This window comes from Pteropus vampyrus, unplaced genomic scaffold, assembly GCF_000151845.1.
Source record: "Pteropus vampyrus isolate Shadow unplaced genomic scaffold, Pvam_2.0 Scaffold7, whole genome shotgun sequence".
NCBI classification, from domain to species: domain Eukaryota; kingdom Metazoa; phylum Chordata; class Mammalia; order Chiroptera; family Pteropodidae; genus Pteropus; species Pteropus vampyrus.
The window spans coordinates 1,077,175-1,101,100 of record NW_011888788.1 but is presented as its reverse complement, the minus strand read 5'-3'; the positions used below and the strand labels follow the sequence as shown (position 1 = coordinate 1,101,100).

General features: G+C 53.3%; 2 protein-coding genes across 8 annotated transcripts in view; both read left to right on the top strand.

The window, feature by feature from the left end:
• Positions 1–3,158, top strand: part of CUNH20orf194 (chromosome unknown C20orf194 homolog) — a 102,220-nt gene extending 99,062 nt beyond the window's left edge. Inside the window, exons 35-36 of the mRNA XM_011369728.2 lie at positions 726–819; positions 1,403–3,158. Coding sequence (XP_011368030.1) covers positions 726–819; positions 1,403–1,515 — 207 coding nt within the window. The 3' untranslated portion in view covers positions 1,516–3,158. The remainder of the gene's footprint in view (positions 1–725; positions 820–1,402) is intronic.
• An 8,893-nt stretch (positions 3,159–12,051) lies between these two features.
• SLC4A11 (solute carrier family 4 member 11) lies at positions 12,052–23,173 on the top strand. Of its 7 annotated transcripts, none has more exons than XM_023537173.1 (20): positions 12,052–12,265; positions 14,067–14,108; positions 16,448–16,600; positions 16,732–16,781; positions 17,048–17,279; positions 17,354–17,435; positions 17,663–17,786; positions 19,182–19,385; positions 19,460–19,553; positions 19,663–19,788; positions 19,879–19,992; positions 20,081–20,213; positions 20,459–20,532; positions 20,982–21,246; positions 21,325–21,431; positions 21,519–21,687; positions 21,781–21,954; positions 22,148–22,343; positions 22,429–22,598; positions 22,734–23,173. In XM_023537173.1, the coding sequence occupies exons 2-20, from the start codon at positions 14,078–14,080 to the stop codon at positions 22,795–22,797; spliced, it is 2,562 nt and encodes an 853-aa protein (XP_023392941.1). In that variant the 5' UTR covers positions 12,052–12,265; positions 14,067–14,077; the 3' UTR covers positions 22,798–23,173. The 7 variants fall into 7 exon arrangements, with proteins under 7 accessions (XP_023392941.1, XP_011368020.2, XP_023392932.1 ...); XM_023537164.1 differs by lacking the exon at positions 12,052–12,265 and adding an exon at positions 12,276–12,432; XM_023537156.1 differs by lacking the exon at positions 12,052–12,265 and adding an exon at positions 12,280–12,534.
• The last annotated feature ends 753 nt before the right edge of the window (positions 23,174–23,926 follow it).

Below are 23,926 nucleotides of genomic sequence, written 5' to 3'. Positions count from 1 at the left end.
AGAACCCCGAGGCCAAGACATGAGGCCCCTTAATGAGCCCTCTCAACCTCCAGGCTGACTCCCAGCTTCTGTCCCAGCCCCCATCCCCATAGGGGCCTTTTCCTGTTGCGTTTGAGGCAAAGGCTAAAAGACATAGAGTGCAGGCCCTAGCATGGGCTGTGTCACTAGTCCTAGTAATGAGCAGGTGGAGCAGGAGAATGCTCTGGGACTCCAGGACCCCCTGCTTTGGCCTTGAGGAGGCCTCCTTTATATTTAAGCCCTACAGGACTTAGGTAACCCTGGGTGCTCCTGGGGAGGGCACCTCAGAAGGCAGTCCTTGTAGCATGTGTTGCCCCAAAAGCAGACCTTGAGCAAGGATTTGAGTGCAGGTAGTTTATTTTGGAAATGATTCTGTGAGACACCTACTAGGGAAACAGAAAAGTAGGAGAAGGAAGGAAGTGAGGAGAGCCAACAAAGGGTGTATTACTGAACCAGTACTGCTGTGGACAACTGGAGTTTCATCCCATTAGGAATTCCCACAGTTTCTCTCTGAGAGGTGGAGGTCCCTCCAGTCACTGCTTGAGGGTGGGGCGGGGCAGGGGAGAGTGTTGATTCCCTGGCACATAGCCTTCCATGGTGGAGTGGGCTCACTTGCTAGGATTATAGGTTTGTTTATTTTTGTTTTTAATGAATGAGTGAATGATAGAAACTGGTCAGATAATTCTAACAGGACTCTTTTCCTATAGGTGAAACGTCACCTGGACCCCCTGCCTGCAGGCTACTTTTATAATGGCACCCAGTTTGTCAACTTTTTTGGTGACAAGACTGATTTTCACCCACGTATCCTTGGAACCTAGGAAGCAAGGCTTGGGGGTATGTTGAAGCCTTTCTGTAAAGAGAGTGTCGGCTTAAGCTGTCAAAGCCCAGCTCTGGGAGCAGGCTAGGTACTGGGAACATGCAGCAGATCAGAGGCGGACTTCATCTTGGCCTCTTAAAAGTCCTTAAAATTCAGTTTCTCCTTCATTTAGTGATTGCTGATGTTACTCTGTGGGTTGTAGTTTAAATGCAGCTGTGGTGACATCCTGAGTTCTGTGGCCATCAGTTTCATAATTTACATGTGGGAAGACTAGGCCTGATTACAATAGTTAATCTATGAAAAGGTGAATGGGGTGCTGCTGCGTGCTAATGAAAGCTGAAGGGCTCAGTTCTAAGACCTCATGAAGGACCCTGTGCCAACCCGTACATTCTTTTTAGCTATAGTGCTGCCAGTATGTAAACAAGCCCATCAAGTATCCTCTGCGTGGGGTGGGCACTTATTACCTCAAGAGTCCCCCACCTCACCTGCCCACAGATCCCTCTGGGCCAGACTCAGGCTCCCTTGGCCTCCAGCTTCAGAGCTGTGTTCCTTAATGAGATATACCAGTCATGGACCAGTTCATGAATGACTATGTGGAAGAAGCCAACCGGGAAATTGAGAAGTATAACCGTGAGCTGGAGCAGCAAGAGTATCATGATCTCTTTGAGCAGAAGCCTTAGAGGAAGGCTGCAGAGTGTCTACTCTGGAGATGGACAAAACGGGGTCTCTTAACCTTTGTTGTCCTTGGCCTTTGTGTGCTGGCTTGAGTGCATGTCGTCTTTATTCTTTCTGCAGCACTGAAGAGTATCACCTGCTCCACTGATTTGGGGAGGGTCTTCATGGAGGATGAACAGACTGGGACTGCCCTGTATATGCAGCTGGCAGTCCAGGACTCTGGGTCTCTGATAACAGTATCTTCTTTGCGAGGCTGGGGAGGAGCATTTGGATTATACAGAGGAGCTGCTGGGATGCAGAATGGACCCTGGCTGCCCAAATTGGCCGTCCCTGGGGTGCCAAGCCACCACAGGTCCCAGACCTCAAGACTGCCCCAGAAGAGCGCTATCCCCAGTGCCTGCCTCCCTGGTCAGGTCCCTTCTATTGAAGGAGCTGGCCCTGGGCCCAGTCCTGGGGAGAGCAGCACAGGCCCTGCCTAAGCCCATCTCACAGAGCCAGCAGCTTGGGCTGAGATCAACAGCTTGTTCTAAAATGAGGGACTTCCCTTATAGACTAAACTGAGGGGAAAGGCATGCTGCTTTCCAGAAGCGTGTGGCTTTTGAATTGACATGAGCAGTTCCCCCTGGGATTGGTCTTGAGCCCCCCTCTGTGGCATCACTCCAGTTTCCCTAATTCAGGGACCAGAGCAAACCTGCTGCTCAAGCCTCCCTGGGATGCTTCGCCTCACTGTTGAGGGGAGCATCTTGCAACTTCTTAGTCTTAGTCCCTGATCACTGTGGGGTGTCTCCAGCAGTCAGCCTTCCCCAGGGAAGACCTGGTTTTCAGCCGCAAACTTCAGGAAACTCATGCTCCCAAGCATTGTTGCTGGCCCTGGACTTATTTGGCTCCTGAGGACCAGGAATTTAAAGAATTCCAATATTCAAATTTGAATTCCTTCCAGTGGCTTTGTTTTCAGCTGGACCATAAAGCAGAGAGGAATTACAAACGTGTCCCATGCATGACTTCTAGGATTAGTGTGGGAAGAGAAGGTCACAGTTACTGATGTTTAGGTGATGTCTGTTAGGACTTCAGTGCTTCAGCTGCCTAGATTGTAAATGCTTTCTGAATTTCACACTTTTTTTTTTTTTTTTTTTTTGCATGCCTTAGGAACAAGCACATAGGCAAAACCAGCAAAGTTTCCAGTAATGTAGTGGGATTTTTGAGAAAGGATGGAGCACATGTGGTCTGTGTACCTGGTCACACAGAGGCCTGCATGCAACTAGTGAAGCAGTTGTTACTGGCTTATTGGTAACCTGTACTTGTATTAGAAGAAAACAATTTGTATTTGAAGCCAAATGAACAAAACTCCAAATGCCACTGAATAAGAAATCTTGCATGAGGAAAGGCTTCTGAAAAGGCCTGTGTGCTCCAGTCTTAGCTCCCAAAGCTGCTGGTGACAAGGGCCCAGGTGTGGAGCCCAAGTCTGGGAGCCCCTGACTTCTGGCTGGCCAGAGGTTGGGGTCCACAATGGGCCTGCCTCTGCTCCAGAATCAGTAACATAGGTCTTAAGTGCAATTGATTAAATAAGCAATGAGTTACTGTAGCTTCCTTTAGCTCTACCGAGCTCTTTTTAAAAACTCAAACTTCAGCAGCCTTAGAAAAGGGGGAGGTGGGGTGGGTGGGTGGGGTGGGTGAAACCATAGGTAATTTCCTCCAGGTGGGTTGCTGTGAAGTTTTAACTGAAAGCTCCAAATCTAGGAGCTTGAGCCATTTCCTGGCTGCTGCACAAAAGAGTTTTTAAAGAGGGGTCGGAACCCGCCCATAACAGCGGGTCTTCCCACTGCGTGGGGCTGTACTTACGTGGTGGTCTCAGTTTCTGACCATTGTCCATAGAAATGCTCTCTCACCAATTTGCCCCACTGTCCCAATTCCTCTCCTCTTGGAGGGAAAACTGTGATTACCTCAACTTGAATATGAAACTGTGATTGAAAAAAGTCAAAACATTAAGAAGTTTAAAAGCCAAAAAGGCAAAACTGGCGGAGGCCTCCTTAGATGCTCCTCATCCTGCTGGGGAGTGTGAAGGGGCACATAGGTGAAAGGGCATTCCTTGGGGCGCACTTTTTGTGACCCTGATGAGGCACACTAGGGGTGCACAGTGTGAGCTCTTTGAGGACTGAGGCCAGGAAGGTGCCTACTCCCTGCACTGCCTCTTCCGGAACCTGTGGGACCTCTGGTTTCTGACCGTGAAGTTTAATATCCACTTGACTCCTACCCCCGGGCGCTCCAGGTGGAGGAGTGGGGGCTTAGCTGTCTCCTGAGGAAGGGCCATGACACTGTGTTTTAGATTTTGACCTTAGAAGTGGATACCAAGGACTCAGGTGTGGGTTCCTAGGAACAGGCAGAAGTCCTCCAGGGGCTTACATGCTTTTCGCCAACTTTCCTGTTAGCAGCTTCAGTTTTATATCACCCAGAGTGAATGTGATAATGTTGAAGTCGCTGAAGTTATGGGTCATTTTATGTTTCGATTTGGGATTTTTCTTTCTCTTTCTTTTTTTAAATTGGAAGAAGGAGGCAAAAATTGGACAAAAGGGATCATCCTAGGAAGGGGCTGCTGGCAAGGAGTCAAGTGGGCTCCGCTGAGCTCCAGGGGCAATCTGACCCAAGTCCTGGACACTGGGCTCTGCGATTGCAAGAAAAAGTTCACTCCTAAATTCTGTTAGGATTTTGGAGAATTTTTGCACAGTAATAAGCTCTGAGTTGCTCTCCAGGCTTCTCAAAAGGGAAAAATAACTCAAAGATTGTAAACTATTAAGTATTCCAGCCATGTTGCTGACCTAGATGGATAGTTGTACCTCAAAAAGTAGGTGAGAAGTGGCTTCCTCGTTGTCCCAGGTTGTCAAATACTAATGACAGAAGAAGAGCTCACTTATGTGCCAAAATTCACTTTTATACTAGTTTTTCAGTGCTTTAATATTTGTAACTTAAATTTTAAAACTCATATTTACAAACACTACTGTAACTTCAGTGAAACTGAATTGTGTGATTGAAGCTTTTTGCTTATTATAGTATTTATTACACTACTTAATTCAGTAAATATATAAAAGTAGCCTTCAATTTATTTTTATATTATTTTACATGTTTTTACCTGCAGTTGTGTATGTGAATTTACCTTGATAACTGAGATGTAATGCTAAGGACCAATAAACTATCACTGAACAAACAAGACCTCCTGTAGTTGCCTGTCCCTGTAGACGCAGTCCCCTGGGATGGGGTCGAAGAGATTGCCCATCTCCCGGGACTGGGGACCTTCCCTCAGCTTTCCCGGAATGCCTCTTTGCTGGGGCTTCCACTCCCTTCCCCAGACCCCAGAGTGACCCGGGAATAAAATTCCAATGTGGAGACTACCGCAGCTGGGGGGCGGGGTGGGGCAGGCATTCTGGGGGAGTCCCAGAACCCGGAGAGGAGGTTTGAGGAAGCTGTCTGGGAGCACATGGATCTCCAGAGGCCCCAGAGAAAAGCCCTCCCACCATCACGGGTCCCTAGGGGAAGCCACAGCCCCTGGTGCCTACACCCTCATCTTGGACAGTGGAGCAGCTGTGGGTTCTGTGGGTTCCAGACTGCAACAGGAATCGTCACTTCACAGGCTCATTTAATCCCAATCAGAGCTTTGCGAGGTGGCCACTTGGCCCCCCTTTATAAGTGGGGGATGGTGAGGCAGGAAGGGTGCAGTAACAGGCCCAGATGGCAGAGCCATTGCCCTTGCCCCGCATTGGATCCGAAATGCCCTCTTGGCACTCCACATGGCTTGAACCTTGGAACCCACGTTCTAAGGCAGAGGACGCTGAATGAAGCCCAGCTGCTCTAGAATGAGTCCCCAAACCCTAGGCTGCAGACTGGTATTAGCCTGTGGCCTGTTAGAAACCGGGCCACACAGCAGGAGGTGAGCGGTGGGTTAGAGAGTGAATCTTCATCTGTCATTAGATTCTCATAGGCCCACCAGTCCCTGGTGCCAAAAAGGTTGGGGACCACTGCTCTAAAGGAACGAAACTAAAATGCCCAACTTTCCCTGTGCACGGGCTGACCTCACCCACCTGGCCGTCCAAGCGGCTCGGGCATGGGTGGGCACTTCCCACTGCAGGTGCCCTAGCTGGAGTTCCCATCAGGGCGCTGCTCACATCCTCCTCTGGGCAGGAAGGTGAGGCCTCTGCCGATTCGGAAAAGGGCCAACCTGGGAAAGACCCCGCTGCATCCACAGAGACCCTGCTTCCTGTCCCGCCCTGCACACAGGAGCCTCCAGACAAGGGAAGTGCCCTACTGGGAAGGTTTAGATGCTGGCCTTTCCAAGGGGAGGGTGCAGCCTCTCTGTACGTGGAGATAGGTGAGGGGGGTGCAACTTGGGTTTGGAGATTCTATGTGATCAATTAGTCAAGTACAATCAAATGCAAAACTGCCTGCAAGGTGGGCGGAGAGAATTGGAAAAAGGAGTAGGCAGCAGTGTTACCCACCTCACAACTCCTTTTCCCAGAGCCTCTGGCCTCCCCATCCTGCAGGGCCAGGTTTGAACCTTGACTGAACTCCTGTGCTTGCACTTCCCGGAAAAGGTTTGATGATTACCCCCGAAGAATTGCCAGGGAAGTGGGGGAGACAGAAGGGCTTCTAGGCTGAATGGTCTTTGAAGGCCAGAAGGACTTAGAGACCAGGAAGCCTGGGGACCAGAAAGGGGGCCCATCCCCCACCTGGAGCCCAAAGGGGACTACTGGGCATACTTGACAGTGAGAGCCCCAGAATCAGGGAATACTGATGGCATAAACAAGTAGAAAGTATAATTTAGAGCAGAAGGTCTCAGATAGAGCTGCTGAAAATCACAGGGTTCGGAGGAGCATGGAAAAATACCGATGTATTAATTTCTATCATACAATCTAGGGAACAGATATGCCCAAAGAAAACATGACCATGTGCTCCCGGCCTATGACGGAAAGGGAATAGTTTGGTTCCTATAAAAGAATCCCAGGGTGGTACCACCTTTAAGTTCAACTGGGCCCAGGCACTCAGATACCATCAGAGCCCTCTCTCCATCCTTGGTGGTGACACTCTTCCCTGGTGGTAATGCCACCAGCAACCCAACACCCAAAGGCAAGATCCAACCTCCCTCTCCAGAGGCCCCAAAGTTTGGGGTCCCATTCCCATCCTTGAACCCGTTACAGCAGTTAGGAGTATTCAGCTTGGCCTGACCAAGGGTCACTGTGCACTTCCCAGGACCCCCTGCCCAAGACCAGACCCACTGGGGAACTGAGTAGTCCTAAAAAAGGGCTTGTTCCCCAAACAGGTATTGCTCAGCCCCCTGGAGGCCATCTCTGAGCCTCTCTGTTAAAATCAGAAACCTACTTGATTTTTAAAATTTCCCTTTCTGCTAGGCTTTTCTAGCATGAGTGATAGCAAGCACAAAGTTGTTCCACTGTGGTGGTAGTGGTAGTGTTTTTTAACCAAAGAAAAAAATTTAATTGAAAACAACCTATCCACTAAGATCATTACCCCTACAGACCTAGAAAAGGCCACCATTATTTGGCTCTAGAGTGCTTTGGTGCAGCAGCATGTCCATAGGAACCTATTTGAGAATCTTTTTTTTCTTAAATGAAAGGAAAATCATGTAGACTGTAAGGGGCGGAGGGACTGCTGCCCCACATTGGTGGGGTGAGAAGTGGACCAACTAGAGAGTGATTTTAAAGGAACAATTGACAAGACAAAATGACTAATTAGACAAGAGTGAAGGGGGTGACCTCAAGGTAGAAGTGGAAAAAGCCAAAGTGGAAAAATACCCAACATTTTGAAATAATTCCAAAAAATTTGTTTTGTTCTCTAAAACTTTGAAAAAAAATAAATTTGTTTATCCACAAATTATTGCTGTTTTTCCCAGACCTCTGCAATTGCTAAATTGGCCAGCCAAAATAATTTGGTTAAAAAAAAATTGCATCAGGGTCTATAAATTTTATGTCAAATGATTATAAATCTGTAAAAAAAAAAAATGCTACTCAAATAAAGTGTAATATATTCCCATTTTATCCTACAGTTACTACTGCTTTTCCCATACCAATAAAGAAGTTTAATATTTTTCTTCTCTTGGCTTCAAATTTTTAAGAAACTTTATTCAAATTTCATGCCTGGATGAATGTACAAATAATAGCAAAATGAGGACAACAGGAAGAGGAAAGATGGTTAGATAACCAGAAACTCATGGAATTTTCTAGATAAAAAGACTCCATTTTAACCTCTTTGTTTTATAGATAAAAGTTATCAGAACAAAAAAGGCCTGAGGGTGTTGTCCAGCTCCTTCCTGCTAACTTTCCCTACCCTGTGCATCCAGCTTCTTTCAAGGAGCTGGATGGAGCTTTTGAGAAGGGTGGTCTGAAGTGGGGCCAAAGGCAGCCGCGGCCCTGAACGTTAGGCTTGAGGCAGGACTTTGGGCAGCCCCTTTACACAGGGGACAATTGAAAATGAGGACCACAGATGGGGAGGATGTGGGGTACACAGAATGGCCAAAGAGGGCAAGGATGGCTGGGAGAGTGATAGATTGCCCAAACTCTTAGGAGGCCGCAGGTGGCAGGTGATGGAATTCAAAAAGGGGTAGGGCCTGGGGGTAGATGAGGGTAGGGAAGTTTGGGGCCAGCCCTGTGGCTTTTGTCTCAAAGCTCTCTGCACTCTTCAACATGCCCTGAAGAGCTTGTTGGAATGCAGAATCTTGGTCTCCTCAGGGGACTTATCAATGAGAACACCATGTCCAGCCTGGGGATCTGCATTTCAGCAAGATGGGCAAGATTCTGACGTGGTGCATGTCTGTCTTGAAGGATCCTGCTAGGGGAAGTAATTGGGCATTGCCGCACACGCAGTGGGGTGGTATATATCTCTTGCGGCCCTGGAGCACAGCAGATGAAAGTAGGTTGGTGTTTGGTGGTGTCTGTTCTCCAGGGGGTTCTTGGCTGAGAAACTGAGCTGTGGATCTGGAACCCAGGTCAGAGAGCAGGAGGGCCTGACATGAGGGCTGTGGAGAAACCCTGGAACCTCCTGCCCACAGTCTGCTGTCCAGATAGAATCACTGAGCAGTCATTAGACCTCTGCCCAGTGCTAGGTTCTGACTGTCAATAAGGGTGGGGATAGGATGTGGAGCACAGAGAGATTTGTCCTGTGTTAGCCGGGCACCAAAAGGTCTTCCTCCGACCCACCTGTAAGGCCTGGAGATGTCCCCTAGGAGAGAGAGGAGGCCAGCGGAGGCCACTGTCCCTCCCTGAGCCCTCACTAGCATCACCTGAGAGACAGTGTGAGAACAGCATCTCTCCTCCCAGGAACACCAGGTCAGGACTGCCTGCTCTGGGCAGCGGGAGCCCCAAGAATCTTGTAAAACTAGAGTGACTCCAGGGAAAGCTGATGAGTGTAAGTTGCTGGAAGCCACACTTGCCAAGTGTCCGAGGAAGGCAAGGGCAGAGGGAAGGAGCAGACTGGAAATAGAAATAAAAGGACTCGATAATGGCAGTGGAGTCCAGGGTGAGAGGAAGGAAGCAGAGAGAATCAGGAGTATTTGGTGGGAAAACCCTAGTCAGGGTGGGAGATAGAGAATGAGAGGTCATCTGGAGGTCTTTATTGGTTTGAAAGCCTCTGGAGACATCAATCATATGTTCAACATGCCACAGGTTTTATTGAGCACCTACTATCTACGAGCTGCACTGGTGAAAGACAAATACATAGCCCTGCTCTCAAGGAGCTCCAGTCTAGCCAAGGTGACAGGGCCAAGGCAATACAGTAAGAATAAAGAAGGCCATGCTATAGTTAGGGGCCATGAGAGTCTGTGATGGAAGGAGGCAGGCACTGACTTTAGACGGTGTGACCGGGGAAGTCTCTCTGAGAGCCAAAGGATGAAATGAGCCCTAATAAGAGCTGTGGACAAGTCTTCTAGGCACCAGACTATCAAGGCCTCAAGGCAGGTGGGGCTGGCCAGAGCTTCACTCCCCTGGGAGCAGGAGATATAGGATGAGGTGGGAAATAGGCAGGGACCAGGTTGTACAGCACCCCTTACCCTACCCCATATTCCCTAGGCCACAGTAGGGAGTTTGGATTTTTTTTCTAAGTGCCTTTAGATGCCATTGGGGGTGGAAAATGGATTAGGGGGAGGGGGCAAGTCAAGAGGCCCAGATGATGGACCAGGCTGGAGATGCAAGTGGGCGGAACCATGCTTTATTTTGAAGTTAAGCCCAATAAAATTTGCTCACAGATCAGATGTGGATGAGTCAGGGTGACACTCAGGTCCAGAGCAGCTAAGTAGTTGGTGGACTCAGGAGCTCTATTTTACCTGAATTTCATTTGAACTACCTATTAGCCATCCAAGTTGAGGGGAGTGGGGTAAGTAGGAAGTCAGGAGCTCAGTGACCTGTCAGCTGTGGCTAATTGAGAGACGTGGATTAAGGGAAAGAATCAGAGCAGCCCAACATTGAAGGCTAGGTCAGTGGAGGTGGGAAGGTGAGAAGTGTTGCAAGCAAAAGGAAATACTGACCGTGCTGGGTGCTGCTGGGGTGGGGGAGGGGCTGGCAAGAAAGTTGACAGAGGGTGACCTTGACAAAAGACATTTCAGTGGAGTGGTGAGGATAAAAGATGGGTATGAGTGGGTGTAAGAGAAGCAGGGAGAGGGTGTGGAGACAGGAACAGAGAGAACTCAAGAAATTTGGTCTGAAGTGCAGCTGAGGAATTGGATGGTACTTGGATCAAGGAGTTCAAGGGAGTCTTTTGGGTTTTGTTTTTTAACAAGATACTGTAAAGCCATAAGTGCTTCGTGGAACCCAGTGCTCATGGTTGTCCACAGCCCACTGAAATGAGAACCCCCCAAGGGAGGGACTCAGAGGAATAGTGTACTTACATCTGGATCCCTAAAACATCTGCCTGTGTAAGGACCCAGTTGGGCACAGGTGGGGAGACCAGGGGCATATGCATTTGCCCTTGACCTCTGATCCACAGAGGATAGGTGGTGAGTAAGACTAAAGCAAATAGCTTCTCACATTGCTGCAAACGCAGAGTACAGGAGGCTGTGGTGAGGAATGTCAGTTCCTCTAAGGATCAGGTTTGTAGACCACGGGGAGAGGCCTTGGCTGTGACCTTCTGTTTCCTCAGATGAGGGAGGTGGGAGTAAGGAGAATGAGAGGCAGCCCCTCCGATCCAGGGCGGCTTCCTGGAACAATTGAATTGGAAGGTCCAGGTGTTTGGGCGCTGTCAGCGGCACAGGGAGACAGATGCAGAACTTAGGCATTCCCAGATGGGATGGGCTGGGGACAAAACGGGTGGTTTTTCAAGGGTTCAGCCCCTGTACCCCACCTCCCAATCCGGTCATGCTCTCTAGGCAATCAGCCTGTCTGTTCTCCAGCTTCTCCCTCAACCTCCATCCTCCACCCCCATGACTCCAGGAGTCTGTGCCACGGGTTGGGGGTCTAGGAAGAGAGCAAAGTGAAGGGAGTTACCCAGGATAACCCTGTTTCTCTCCTCCCAAGCCCTGCTCGCCCCAAGCAAAGAAGCATGTAGCCAGCATGAGTCAGTCTACCCAGTCAGGCAGGAAAAAAGGTATCTCCCCCAGCATCTCCTGCAGTAGTAGGGAGCAGGGTGCTCAGGGCTATCCTAACCCTCAGTCATTCATCTGCCAAGAGGGGCACTCCATAGTTTAGCTCCTAATTCACTTTTATCTTTCTGGTAGGAGAAACTCTGTCAGTCTTACTCATCAGGTCTGTGTTTAGGGCTCCCCCAATGCTCGGGGAGCTGCAGGAGGTGCTGCAGGACAGTCACTTCACAAGGTGGGCCCACCCTCTGCTTGCCCTGCCAGCACGCTCCCGTGCCTGGGGGACAGTGGCTGAGGATTCCATCCCAGTAGAAGGTGAGGAAGGGATCACTGCTAGTCCTGGGGGTCGTGGCCAGTGTGGAGGGATGCGGAATTAACACTTGCGGGCAGGATAGGGGAGGTCTTGGGTCAATCCAAGGCCCATTCTACGGTTGTGGAATCATTTGCTGAGAAGCCACCGAAGGGTTCATCGCATGGGCTGGGTTGGCCGCACAACCTCCCTACACAGACATACTAGCTAGCGCTCTCTCTTCCTTCCTCTCCTCCCTCCCCTCCCCGCCCCTCCTCCTCTCACTCCTACTACCACAATACTAGGCGTCTGAGAAGGCGCGTCCCGGGCTCTCGCCTGTCGGAGTAGGAAAATCCAGCAATCTTGGGAAGGAAAAAAAGCGCGAGCCGAGACCTTGACCCAGAAGACTCAGGGCGCAACAAGGCCAGGGGAGAATCCACGGGGCGCTAGCAAATTCGACGCCGCCAAACCTGGAGGGAGGCGAGCTCAGCAGGCCAGGGCGTAGCCCCAGGGAAGGCACGCCGGCCCGTCTCGTTAGTCCGGGCGCGCTTCCTGGAGGAGGAGTAGGAAGGTTTATCGCCTGAGCAACCGGGTTGAAAGGAGGGGGCGGTGCAGGTGTTGGGCCGGGCGGTGCAGGCGCCCCCTGCTGAGAAGAGGGGGCGGGGGCCCGCGGAGCACTTAAGTCCGAAGACGAAGAAGCACTCCCTAGACCTGCTGCAGTGACCTGACTCTGTGGGTCCCTGGGCCCAACGAGCTTCCTCCCAGAAACTTCACAGCCCCGCCCAGCCCCTAACCCGGAGACGCCTGGGCGGGAGCGCTGGCCAGGAGCCGGGTCTACACGTTCTGCCTAAGTCGGCACGGGCTCCCAGGAACCGAACGCCTTGGGTTGTCAGGACCGCGGGTAAGGACGCGGGGCGGACAGGCGGCACCCAGTCCTGGAACGCATGGCTTCCCGCGCCCGGGCGGGGCGTCTGAGCGGCATTAGGACCCAGGCGCGGCGCGGGTGTGTGTCACCAGCTTCCTCCACTGGCTGGGCCGAGACTCCAAGTTTGGGGTCCGAAGCACCGGGTAAGGATCCCGGGTGTGCGCGCGTATGTGCAGCCGCCCCGCAGCCTATCGCCAGGGCCATGGCCACAGCCACCAGGCGCGTGTTCCATCTACAGCTATGCGGTGGGTGCCTGAGCCGGCCGGCACGGCAGACAGGCCGTCGGATGTCCGCAGCGAAGGCGTGCTTGGCCGGACGCCGAGCCGTCGGGGCACTGGGAGGACTGCGGATGCCGCCGCCTGCACTGGCTCCGGGGCGTCGTGGGCGAGAGGGTCGTGGGGGAGGGTCTGGGGATGAGTTCAGTCAAGACGGAGTGGGAGTCTGGGTGGGTACGCGGGTGGTGCAGGGAGGTCCAGGGGTACTGCACGCTTGATTAATTCTCTGCATCGCTGTCTTGAAATTCTTAAGTTTTTGAACCAATGAGGTAGCCGGTGGAGGGCTGGGGGCCTTGGAAGTGGGCGGGACGGAGCTGCGGGGTCCCTAGCACCTGGAGTGCCGAGCTCTTCAGAGCCAGGTACGCGGCCGCCTCCAAAAGCTTCATTTTACATTTTGCCTGCTGTGCGGAAGCCTGCGCACTTTTAGTGGTCCCTGCGCCTCCGACTGTCCCCGGCGCAACTGTAGCATTCTCTACCTCGCGGCCCGCCACCTGAGGGCCAGCCCCGGGCTTGTACGACATTTACCTGCTGATAGGGCCCCGGGATGGGAGTAGGGTGTGCACTTGATCCCCACCCTTCCACGTCCTGGTCACCCTGGTCTTCTGCCCATCTCCGTGGCCTCGGGTGCTAGCTTTACTGCCCCCGCCCCTCCCTTCTGGATGCAGCCGGGACTCCCGCCCCGCGCATAGGTCCGCATCCTGCCCTGCGACCCCCTGGGTCCTCGAGTCTAGAGACTCTTTCCTCTCGTGCACGCGGCCCCACCTGAGGCTTCCTTCCTCGTACAGCGCGGCACAAACAGCCGGGACCATCCGGGGCCCTGCAAGGGGAGCGCGCACAGCTTCCCCCTCCCATTCTCCTTGTGGACCAACGGCTCCGCCTCCCAGGAGGCCCGGGACGTGGGTGGCGCGGAGGGGAGGAAGCCGTTGCCGGGTCCGCCCGGGTGTAGCCCTCGCGTATTGGGGGCGGCTGCACGTGTGATGGGTGTTGATGGCCACCAGCACCGACGTGCGAGTGAGAGGAGCAATGTGCAGGGAGGAGGAGGGCCCCAGCCCAGGTACTGGGCTTGGCAGCGAAAGGACAACGAGAGAGAGAAGTTGGCTCAGAGGAGGTTGGAGGCGGCCTCCTACCTCCAGCCTTGGCAGGAGGGTTCTGCAAACAGCACAAGCTGCTTTACTTTACAGGGTACTGTTAATTACTCTCCCTTCTGCCTTCCCACCTGGGCAGCACTTAGTAGATGAGCTGAAGAATAACAGGCTTGGCTTTCTCTGGCTCCTCAAGAGGGCCCTCCCTAGTACTGTTATCTCCCCTGCCATCCCCCCCGCCCCGCCTCCCCGCTCCACCCCACCCCACTCCTTTTTCGCTGAGGTTGGTCAGGGTTGGGTGTCTGGGAAGGGTAAGAAAAAAATCACAGGGTTGGTGTGGGGTGGAGAGCAGATGAAGCACGGGAGACTGTCCAGGGCTGGTCCATGGAGCTGGTAACAGTTCTTTGGTTTCCCTTGCAGGTAACTCTAGTATGTCGCAGTGTGGGTACTTTGAGGATGCAGGTGAGTACCTTTCAGGTTTGGGTGTGTATACAGAGCCAGCTCCTTGATCAAAAGCCTCTTGGGGACCTAATCCATCTACCTGGGTGCACATGGCATTGACCACTTGTCTCTGGACCTTTGCTGGTTCTGGGATGCCTTTGGATCCTACCCTCCAGGTTGTGGTGTGGTCAGAGAGACAGCTGACACTGCCCTGGACACTGGCAGGTCTCTGGTGGTCCAGTGGCCCTGCCTGGGAGGGCAGGCTGCTCCCTCTCCTGGGCTATATATGGACCAGCTGGTGATTTCCCATGGTTCATTTTACAATGCCCTGGTTATCTGACCAGGCTTAGGCCAAGTGTTATGGATGCCCACATCCCTCAGTCCCCGCCCAGCCCTGTGAGGGTGGGGCTGCCATTGTCCCTCTAAAGAAACACAACTCTGCTTCTGCATTCCCTGTTTGTTCCAGTCTAACTCTCCCTTCCTCCTGTCTCTGGGCTGGCTTTGTGCTGCCTCTCCTGTGCCGGAGCTGGCCTGACCATGAGAGGGGTATTTAGTGGAACAGTGGATAGAGTGGGGGTGTGCTCTTATCCAGGGTCTCCAGGGCATGATGGCTGCATGTGTCAGGCTGCTGGTAGGTTAGGTATGTGTCTGGGTTATAAGATGGAAGAGGGGACATGGCATCCCAGGAGCCTTGCAGGGACCTGATAGTGTCGACTGGGCAGGTCCTAGGGAGAGCCCAGGATAGGGGAGAAGGGGGAAGTGTGAGGGGCAGTGTGGGGAAATAGTGGGTGTTAGTGGGGTAACGGGGGGGCTGGGACAGTTTGGGGCTGGAGAACCAGGATGTCTAAGCAAAGCAGGCCCGGAATTGGGAAGGAAGGAGTTTTTTGTGGATATGAGCTCCATGACATATGTGGGAAGGACATCTTTTGACCTAAGAGCTCTGCTCTGGGCTCTGAGTGCAGTGCAGACCTGGGGATAGTGGAAGCCTAGCAACGCCTGCCCAGAAAGGACTCAGGCTGAGCACAGGAGGACATGGTGGGAACAGGGCCTAGGATGTGCAGAGGAAACTGGCAGGCAGGAATGGAAGTGAGTCAGGGTGAGTCATTGCCTGGCAGGTGTAGGCGTGCTGCTGACCTGTCCCTGTCCCTGCACAGGTGTTAGGCATTAATGGGGTCCGGGGTACAAAGTCCCCTTTCCCGGGATCACTCACAAGTGGTGAACCATAGGGGACCCACAGGAAGAGGTGCCAACTGGGCCAAGAGTGAGGCAGGGCCCTAGGAAGACTTGCCAGAAGAGGGAGGGTTCTGTGAGCCTTGAAGAAGGCTCTCTGGGCCCTCCACAAAGAGGACAGGAACTGGCATGTTAGGGGTGCTGGCTGACTAGCCTAAGGAAAAGAAGATCAAGGAGGGGAGTGGAACTGGGTCTGAGGGGCCAGGAGTCAGGACAGAGGTAGAAGGGCTGGCTCAGACTGTGATCCCAGAGGATCACAGGGGAGCCTCAGCAGGGCTTGGGGAGGATTGGAACATTTGCATCTCACAAGGAAGCCTTCCTACAGGAGGGAGCCTGTGCTGTGGGGCAGTTGTAGGAACCGAGAGGAAGACCAAGGGCAGCAGACCCTGGATCCTGGGAATCTCAAAGTGCTATGACATGCCCCTTTCCCAACATGGGGGGCGGGCATAATGGGGAATGGGCTAAGATGTAGCCTCCTGCCTGTCCCACAGCCTGTCAGTCCTGGCTCTATTTTGCTCTCCTGCTTCCTCGGCCTTGTTTGATGTCTGGATCAGGTCTCTCAGCCTTGATGCTTTGCCCACAGGCCCTCCTCAGGAGGAGGTGCTCTAAGACCCTGTGCCAACGAGGTGGGGGAGGGAGTGGTTCTAGATACTGCAGTGCCTCTGGCTTCCCTCGGATCCCATCTGGGTAGCTAGGCAGGTCTGGGTCCTGTAATCTGGAGGTTCTGGGAAGGCAGGGGTCAGGCAGGCCTAACCACATCATTGTACCACGTTCCTGGCCTAAAGTTGGTGGAATGAACAAATTTTTCTCTAGCCAAAGGATATGCATAGGTCACAACAGTGCAAGGCCCTGGTTCCTGCAGCTGAAGAATGTTGGAGAAAGTTGTTGGGTGGGGGCAACTGGCCAGATGCCATACTCTGAGGGGGGCGGGGCCAGGACTATTTACTCCACCTACCTGGGCCTGAGGCTGCTTTCCTGGCCTACTTGAACCCTCCCTGACCACTCACTGAGTGCACCAAGTGGGACAGCACAGGATCCCTGCTCCTTGGGCTTGAAATCCCTCCTGGGCTGTAGTGCTGATGGCCAGGCCCTCTTGGGGGGTTCTCTCTTGGTGGTGGTTGGGTCTCCAGGCTATTTCAAGTGTGACATGGATGATGCCTCTGAAACCCATGATGAGAGCCTGGGGGAAGAGGCCTTCGACACGGTCAACTCCTCCATTGTGTCTGGCGAGAGCATCCGTTTTTTTGTCAACGTCAACCTCAAGGTGCAGCCCACCCAGGCTGGTATGGGGGTTGTAGCAGGGATAGGCTAGGGGGAGGGCAGGGGACTGGGCACTGGGCAGGTGTGGCCCCACTCCACCAAGAGAGACCTGAAGAGGCAGGCTGGCACCCTGAGCCCTCTCCCTTTTCTCTAGCTGAGAGTGAATTGCCTGATGGCTGCGGGCTCCTCCACACCTCCCGAAAGGTGAGTAGCCCATCAGCAGGATGGGAGACATTCGGTCCTGGGCCACTAGTTGGGGGTAGAGGTGGCTGCTCTCCTGAGATAGCTCTCACTGCTCCCCTCTTGAACTACACAGGGATCTCACACTAGCCCAAGGCTAATCTTCTGGGGCTATGCCTCCTGGAAGGGGATGTGGTCCTGTTAGGCAGGGGCAACCAGGGCCACCACAGAGGAGACGCCCAGGCAGTGACAGCAGGTCTCACTCATGGGTTTTTGTGGGGTCCCCTCAGTACCTGAAGATAAAGGACTTCAGGGAAGAGATCCGAGCGCACCGGGACCTAGATGGCTTCCTGGCACGGGCCAGCATCATTCTGAATGAGACAGCCACCTCGCTGGATGATGTGCTGCGGGCCATGATACTCCGCTTAATCCATGACCCTGACAACACTGAGCCTGACTGCAACGTGGACTCGCTCATGGCCATGCTCTTCACTGATGCTGGTACCCCCATGGAGGGTAAAGGTAAGGCAGACCTCCTCTCCTGGGTAGGGAGGTCAGGGAGGGGGCCTGGCTAACAGCTTCCACCCTGTCCTTAGCCCACCTGCTGTCGGATACCATCCAAGGAATTACTGCCACAATCACAGGGGTGCAGTACCAGCAATCATGGCTCTGCATCATGTGAGTTGCCAGGCCACCACATTTGGACTGCCTATATGTCACCTTGAAGCTAGGTATCCCATGTCCCTGCAGAGGCCGACCCACCCAGTTTGGAGGGAGACGGTGTGAGCACTCCATCCCATTTGGTCTTTTTTTCTCCCTAAGTCACTGGGAGTCGAAGTTGGGTACTCTAGGTGGGCTCCCCCGACCAAGGGTGGCAACTTTGTGCCCTCCCCTCTCCCTGTCAGCTGTACCTCCAAGTCCTTACTGAAGCGGCACGTGTGCATCAGCCGCCTGGATCGCCCGCAGAACTGGGGGGAGAATTCCTGTGAGGTGCGATTTGTCATCCTGGTGCTGGCCCCACCCAAGATGGTGAGGAGGGGTCTTGGTGGCTCCATTTCCAGGTCGGGGGGGTTCCAGGTTATCTTGCTATCTTCTTGGGGTCATCTCTTCCATGTGTCGGAAGACCCCACAGTCCTGGCCTCTGAAGGTCTCATTCTCACCCTGTCCCTTCATCTCTGCCTTCCTCGGTTTCTCTGAAGCATCCTTGCCTGGTCCTCATCAAGCCCTAATTTCCCCAGAGGTTGTCCAAAAGATTATCATTTCCTTCCTGACTGAAAAGAGGTATTTTTTAAAATCATTATTCAAATATTTGGCCTGCCTCGACCTAATCCTTCTTCTAGTTGGCTGACTATAATTTGCTGGCCAAGGATTCCCTATTCCTTCCTGGGCTATTCATCCTCTGGTCAGGGACATCTCGCTTTCGTAGGGGCTTAAGCTGATACAATTTAGGAACTCTTAAGGAAAAGGATTGAAAAATCATGAATAAAAAATGGGTAGGGCACCCAAGAGTGTTTAAGCTTCCAGTAGCTTCTTGCTGATTCTGCCCCTGCTTCTGGTGCAGAGCTTGGCATAGCCCCCTTACCCAGGCTTTCTCTATGCAAAAGGGCTACTGAAGGGAATGTATCTCACTGGGATGTCATAAACATGGTGAGCCTCCTCAAATGTTAGTGTGCTGGCGAGAGAGGAAGGGCATTTAGGGCAGTGGGCAACTCCTGGATCAGAGGGAGTGACCGCAGGCAAAGTGGCCATAACAGTGAAAGAAGCAGTACCCTGAGGGTGGAGTAGCTTAGACTGGTGCCTTGGGACAGCTCAACCAGCCTACACCTGGCTTGTTGGGAGAACAAGCCCGTTCTAAAGATAACAGAAAAGCATAGTGTGAAGTGTAGTGCTATCGCTTTGAGCAGCATGAAGGGGTGGACACTGCCCCCAGTGGACCTAATTTAGGGAGGTGAGAGGTTGCTGTGGTGGAGGCTGGACACTGAGTTCATGGACAGGGTTGACCTTGGCTGACAGGAGTAAGAAGGCTCAATGGGCCTGGAACCCCTCTGAAAATCAGATAAACCAGCAGACAGTGAAAATGCCACTGGTGAAATGTAGCTGGGTGAACATTTTTCTCTGTCACTGTGATTTCATTTCATTATCTACGATTTGTGTCACTTAGGACAAGGCTAATACCTGAGTTTATAAGAACTCATGAGTTTATAAGAAAAATACTAGATTGATGGTAGTTCTAGTGATCTGCCAACTTGGTGGAAATTGTGGCAGGGTCCACTTATGCTTGAATTTTGGGGTACAAAACTTGCTGTCAGTTCAGAGAGAGTGCCTACCACGTGCTCGAGAACATCCATGCACGCCAAGGGCAGGGCAGGGTGCCCTCTGCTCTGCAGGAGCTGCAGATGTGATTCCCCCACCTCCCACCCCTAGAAAAGTACCAAGACTGCAACAGAGGTGGGGCGCACATTTGCCACCATGTTCTTGGACATCACATTCCGCCAGAAGCTCCTAAAGACCCGCACAGTGGAAGAATTTAAAGAGGCCCTGGTACATCAGAGACAACTGCTCACTATGGTGAACCACGGTCCAACCTCCAACAGAAAGAGCTCCGTCAGCATCCAAAGACATCACCAGGTATGGGGTCAAGGTGGGCCTGGGAGATCAGTACTGGGCATGGGTTGCAGAGCTAACAGGCACCCCTGTCTCAGCCCCTGCAGCTCAAGGACTTTCTCCCTGTGGGGAAGGGCATCTGGGAGGACATTGCTCGCAGGTTCCCTGTATACCCACTGGACTTTACCGATGGTACGTGGCCCCCCGTCCTTCTGGAGATCTGCCTGTGGCTCAGCCCAGGATAACACATGTGCCTGTCCAGCAGCCCCAAGACACTCTCCATCCTGTCTCCCATTCCTAGGCATTATTGGGAAAAACAAGGCTGTGGGCAAGTACATCACCACCACCCTGTTCCTCTACTTTGCCTGCCTCCTGCCCACAATCGCTTTTGGGTCCCTCAACGATGAGAACACGGATGGGGCCATTGGTGAGGGGCTGGGAGCTGGAGGTCAGGAGGGTGTGCTGGTTGGGGCCTAGGGCTGTGGTGCCTGCCTACCTGACCACCCTACTTCCTCAGATGTGCAGAAAACCATGGCTGGGCAGAGCATCGGAGGCCTCTTATATGCGCTCTTCTCCGGGCAGCCGCTGGTGGTGCTGCTGACAACTGCACCCCTGGCTCTCTATACCCATGGTACAGTGGGGGTTATGGCGGGGAGATGGTGCCTAAAGTCTCTGGCCCCAGCCTGGCCCTGACCGTCTACTCGTCCCGCTTCCTGCAGTGATCCGTGGCATCTGTGATGACTACGATCTGGACTTCAGCACCTTCTATGCATGGACAGGCCTGTGGAACAGTTTCTTCCTTGCACTTTATGCCTTCTTCAACCTCAGCCTGATCATGAGTCTCTTCAAGAGGTGACAGGGCTTTCCCTGAACTGCTGGGACCCTCGAGCAGGAGGGACACCAAAGCTGGGGATTTAGGTCAGCCTGTATGCTAGCCTCTCAGGCCCTGTAACCCTAGAGGGATTGGGTGCCCCCAGGGAAAAGCCTGGGACTGGTCCTTTTCATGGCAGGAAGGGCAGGGCCATGCCAAGGCTCAGGGAAGCCTCCCCTCTTCAACAGCTCACTCTTATCTTACAAGGTATATTATCTCCTGACAGGTCAACGGAAGAGATCATCGCCTTGTTCATTTCCATCACATTCGTGCTTGATGCTGTTAAGGGCATGGTCAAAAGTGAGTGTCTAGCCAGTGGCCACTTGCTGCAGATGGAACTGAGTTAAGGTGGAGGACTGTAGGCTGTGGTGGGGACAGCCAAGCAGCATGCAAGCTAGTTGCTCCCATGGTCCAAGGTGCTCTAGGGAGCTATGACTGGCAGAGAGCATTGGCCCAAATGCTAGAGTGACATAGCTGCCCCAGGCAGGATCAGAGGCACTGGACCAGAGGGTGATACGCTGTCAGAGACCAGAGGGACAACAGCAGGGGGTGATGGTGGGTGGATACACAGGTCAGTAGGGTCCTGGCTAATAGTATAGTCCTCCCTCAGTGGGGGGAAGGTCAGCCCCCTCCCACTTCTCCTCCCAGATGCCTTCTCCCCTCAAGGCCCCTCCGCCCCACATCCAGGAGTAAGCTGGGCCTCAGTCTCCCAGAACCCAGATGGCTGAGGCCTGCTGGCTTGTATCCAGTCTTCCAGAAGTACTACTATGGTAACAGCCTTTGGAGCTACAGTGCAGATCACACTTCCCTGAAGAGCCTGCTGGGCCTTGGTGCCAGCCTCAACACCAGCTTCCACAGTGCCCTCAATGCCAGCCTCTTGGCTAGCCCGCAGGGGCTGGCCTCAGTGAGCGGCCATCCCAGCGATCACACAAGCCGGGAAACGGCTGTGCTCAGCCTCCTTATTATGCTGGGTACACTGTGGTTGAGCTATACCCTCTACCAGTTCAAGAAGAGGTAAGGGGGTAGCTAAGGGGTGAGAGGAAGAGGGTATAAGCTCCCAGGCCACACTGATAATCCCCCCTGCATCCCTAGCCCCTACCTGCACCCTTACATGCGGGAGATCCTGTCAGATTGTGCCCTCCCCATCTCCGTGCTCACCTTCTCCCTCATCTGCTCCTATGGATTCCGGGAAATTAAGAGTGAGTTGGGAGTGGACCGGGCTGAGGTTGGAGTGGGGTATTCTCATGGGGCTGCAGGCTAGAGCAGGGGTCTGTACCCTGCTGCAGTGAGCAAGTTCCGCTACAACCCCAGGGATAGCCTGTTTAAGATAGCTGAGATGCACTCGCTGTCCCTGAACGCCATCAGCAGTGCCATGGGCTTGGGCTTCCTGCTCTCCATGCTCTTCTTCATTGAGCAGAACCTGGTGGCTGCCTTGGCTAATTCACCAGAGAACAGGTTCGTAGGTCTGGGAAGGGAGGGCTGAGCAGGGTACCCAACCCTCCAAGGGACCAGTGGGTTTCTACATGTGCCCCTGTCTGTCTGCTGCAGACTGGTGAAGGGCACAGCCTACCACTGGGACCTCCTGCTCATTGCCATCATCAACATGGGGCTGTCTCTGTTTGGGATGCCCTGGATCCATGCCGCCTACCCCCACTCCCCATTGCACGTTCGGGCACTGGCTCATGTGGAGGAGCGTGTGGAGAACGGGCACATATATGAGACGTGAGTGTGAGAGCCTGCCTTGAAATATGAGACGAGTCATGTGGACTCTGAGGTGGGGTAGCCCTGGGCCATATGTGACCTAGGGTGAGACGTGGCCCTGAAATGCCCTAGCCTGGGAACAATGCATGACCCAAGGTGGGGGTGGCCCTGTGGACCAGGGCTGGAGGTGATCCTGTGCTTTGGGACCACGCAGGATCGTGAAAGTGAAGGAGACGCGGCTGACCACCCTGGGCGCCAGCATCCTGGTGGGCTTCTCTCTCCTGCTGCTGCCTGTCCCACTGCAGTGGATCCCCAAGCCTGTGCTCTATGGCCTCTTCCTCTACATCGCCCTCACCTCCATCGACGCCAACCAGCTCTTTGAGCGCCTGGCCCTGCTGCTCAAGGACCAGGTGAGGGTCTGGCCCCGAGTGAGGGGTGTGGGTGATAGATATGGCAGCACCAGACCTGCCCATACCTGGTCCCTACTACCCATAGGCCTCGTACCCACCTACTCATTACATCCGGAGAGTACCCCAGAGGAAGATCCACTACTTCACAGGCCTGCAGATACTGCAGCTGCTGCTACTCTGTGCCTTTGGCATGAGCCCCTTGCCCTACATGAAGATGATCTTTCCCCTCATCATGATTGCCATGATCCCCATCCGGTATGAGAGGGTGGACTGCGAGCAAGTGGGGCCAGCTGGGTGGGAGAGTAGAGGGGCTGGGGTGGGTACCTCCTGTCTTCTCCTCCCTGATTAATGCTCATCTTCATCTTCCTGCCTATTTCACCTCTCCTCCAGCTACAAGCTGCTGCCCCGAATCATTGAAGCCAAATACTTGGACGCCATGGATGCTGAGCACTGAGCCTGACTGGCAGGCTCTGGCTACACCACATTCACCTGTCTCCTGGGAGTTCCTAGGCTGGCTCTTTGTGTGGGGAGGTGTGGGTGTCTTTCGGGGTGTTGCTCTATGCTGTGCCCCCTCACAGCTGTCCCAATAAGCCTAGGGCATTTGGGCATTTTGGGGGTTCGGTGGTGTATGCCTACATTTCTCCATTAGCCTTTTGCTTTGGGTCAAGAACACTGCTCAGGGCAGCTTCTACCCAGGGTGAGACTAAGCAGAATGGATTTTCTTTTGATAAAAGAGTCAGTCAGATGCCTGAAAGAAACTATTTCCTTGATTGTGTAAGGAACTTGCTGTGTGCATATTAGAAAATAAAGCTCCTGTTTCTGTGCTTCCATTTGCCCACCTCCATTCCTGTGGCTTTGCCCCATCCCAGCCTCCAAAAGCCACTTCTTAGGGCCCTGGGGAGGGGCAATGAAAGGGACCAATGTTTGTTGAGTACCATCTGTGGGGTGTCACCTCCAAGTCCACACAGTGGGTGTTGGCACAACTGGGAAATGTGGAAGATCCAGGAGGCTGCCAGGAACCTGTAGAGGAAGTGTTCTGAAAATAGCATGTACGAGGGCCCTGAGCAGAGGGCTTGGGTCCAGTGAAGAGTGTGGCTGGTATGGAGAGAGCAGCAGGGCTGACGGCAAAGGGCCGATTCCCAGAGGTAGCTGCAGAGCAGCCTGACTGCAAAACGAAAACAGGTGTGTGGGTCAGAGCGGCAGTTTTGAACTATCAGTCTGTTGGGTGGATTCTAGAATTTATATGTAGGGGGTCTGGAGTGGGGCAAGGGCTGCACCTTGTACCACTAGTGGGGATGGAGGGAAGTGGAAGAAACCAGATCACAGGATGTGGGGATTGATTTGATGGAGAGGAGACAGTACCATGTTTCTGGCTTGGTCATTTGGTGATTGGCCAGGGTCCATGACAGTCGGCAGCAGGTACTACAGATCTGAGACTCAGGGGAGTGCCCCCTACCCATCCCCCACTCCCATATGTACCTGGGAGCAGCAGCAGTGGTAAGCAGAGCACCTGACTCAGACACCCCATCACATCATCTTATAGGACTTTGTCTTGAAAAAATACACCATAGATCAAAGAAGCA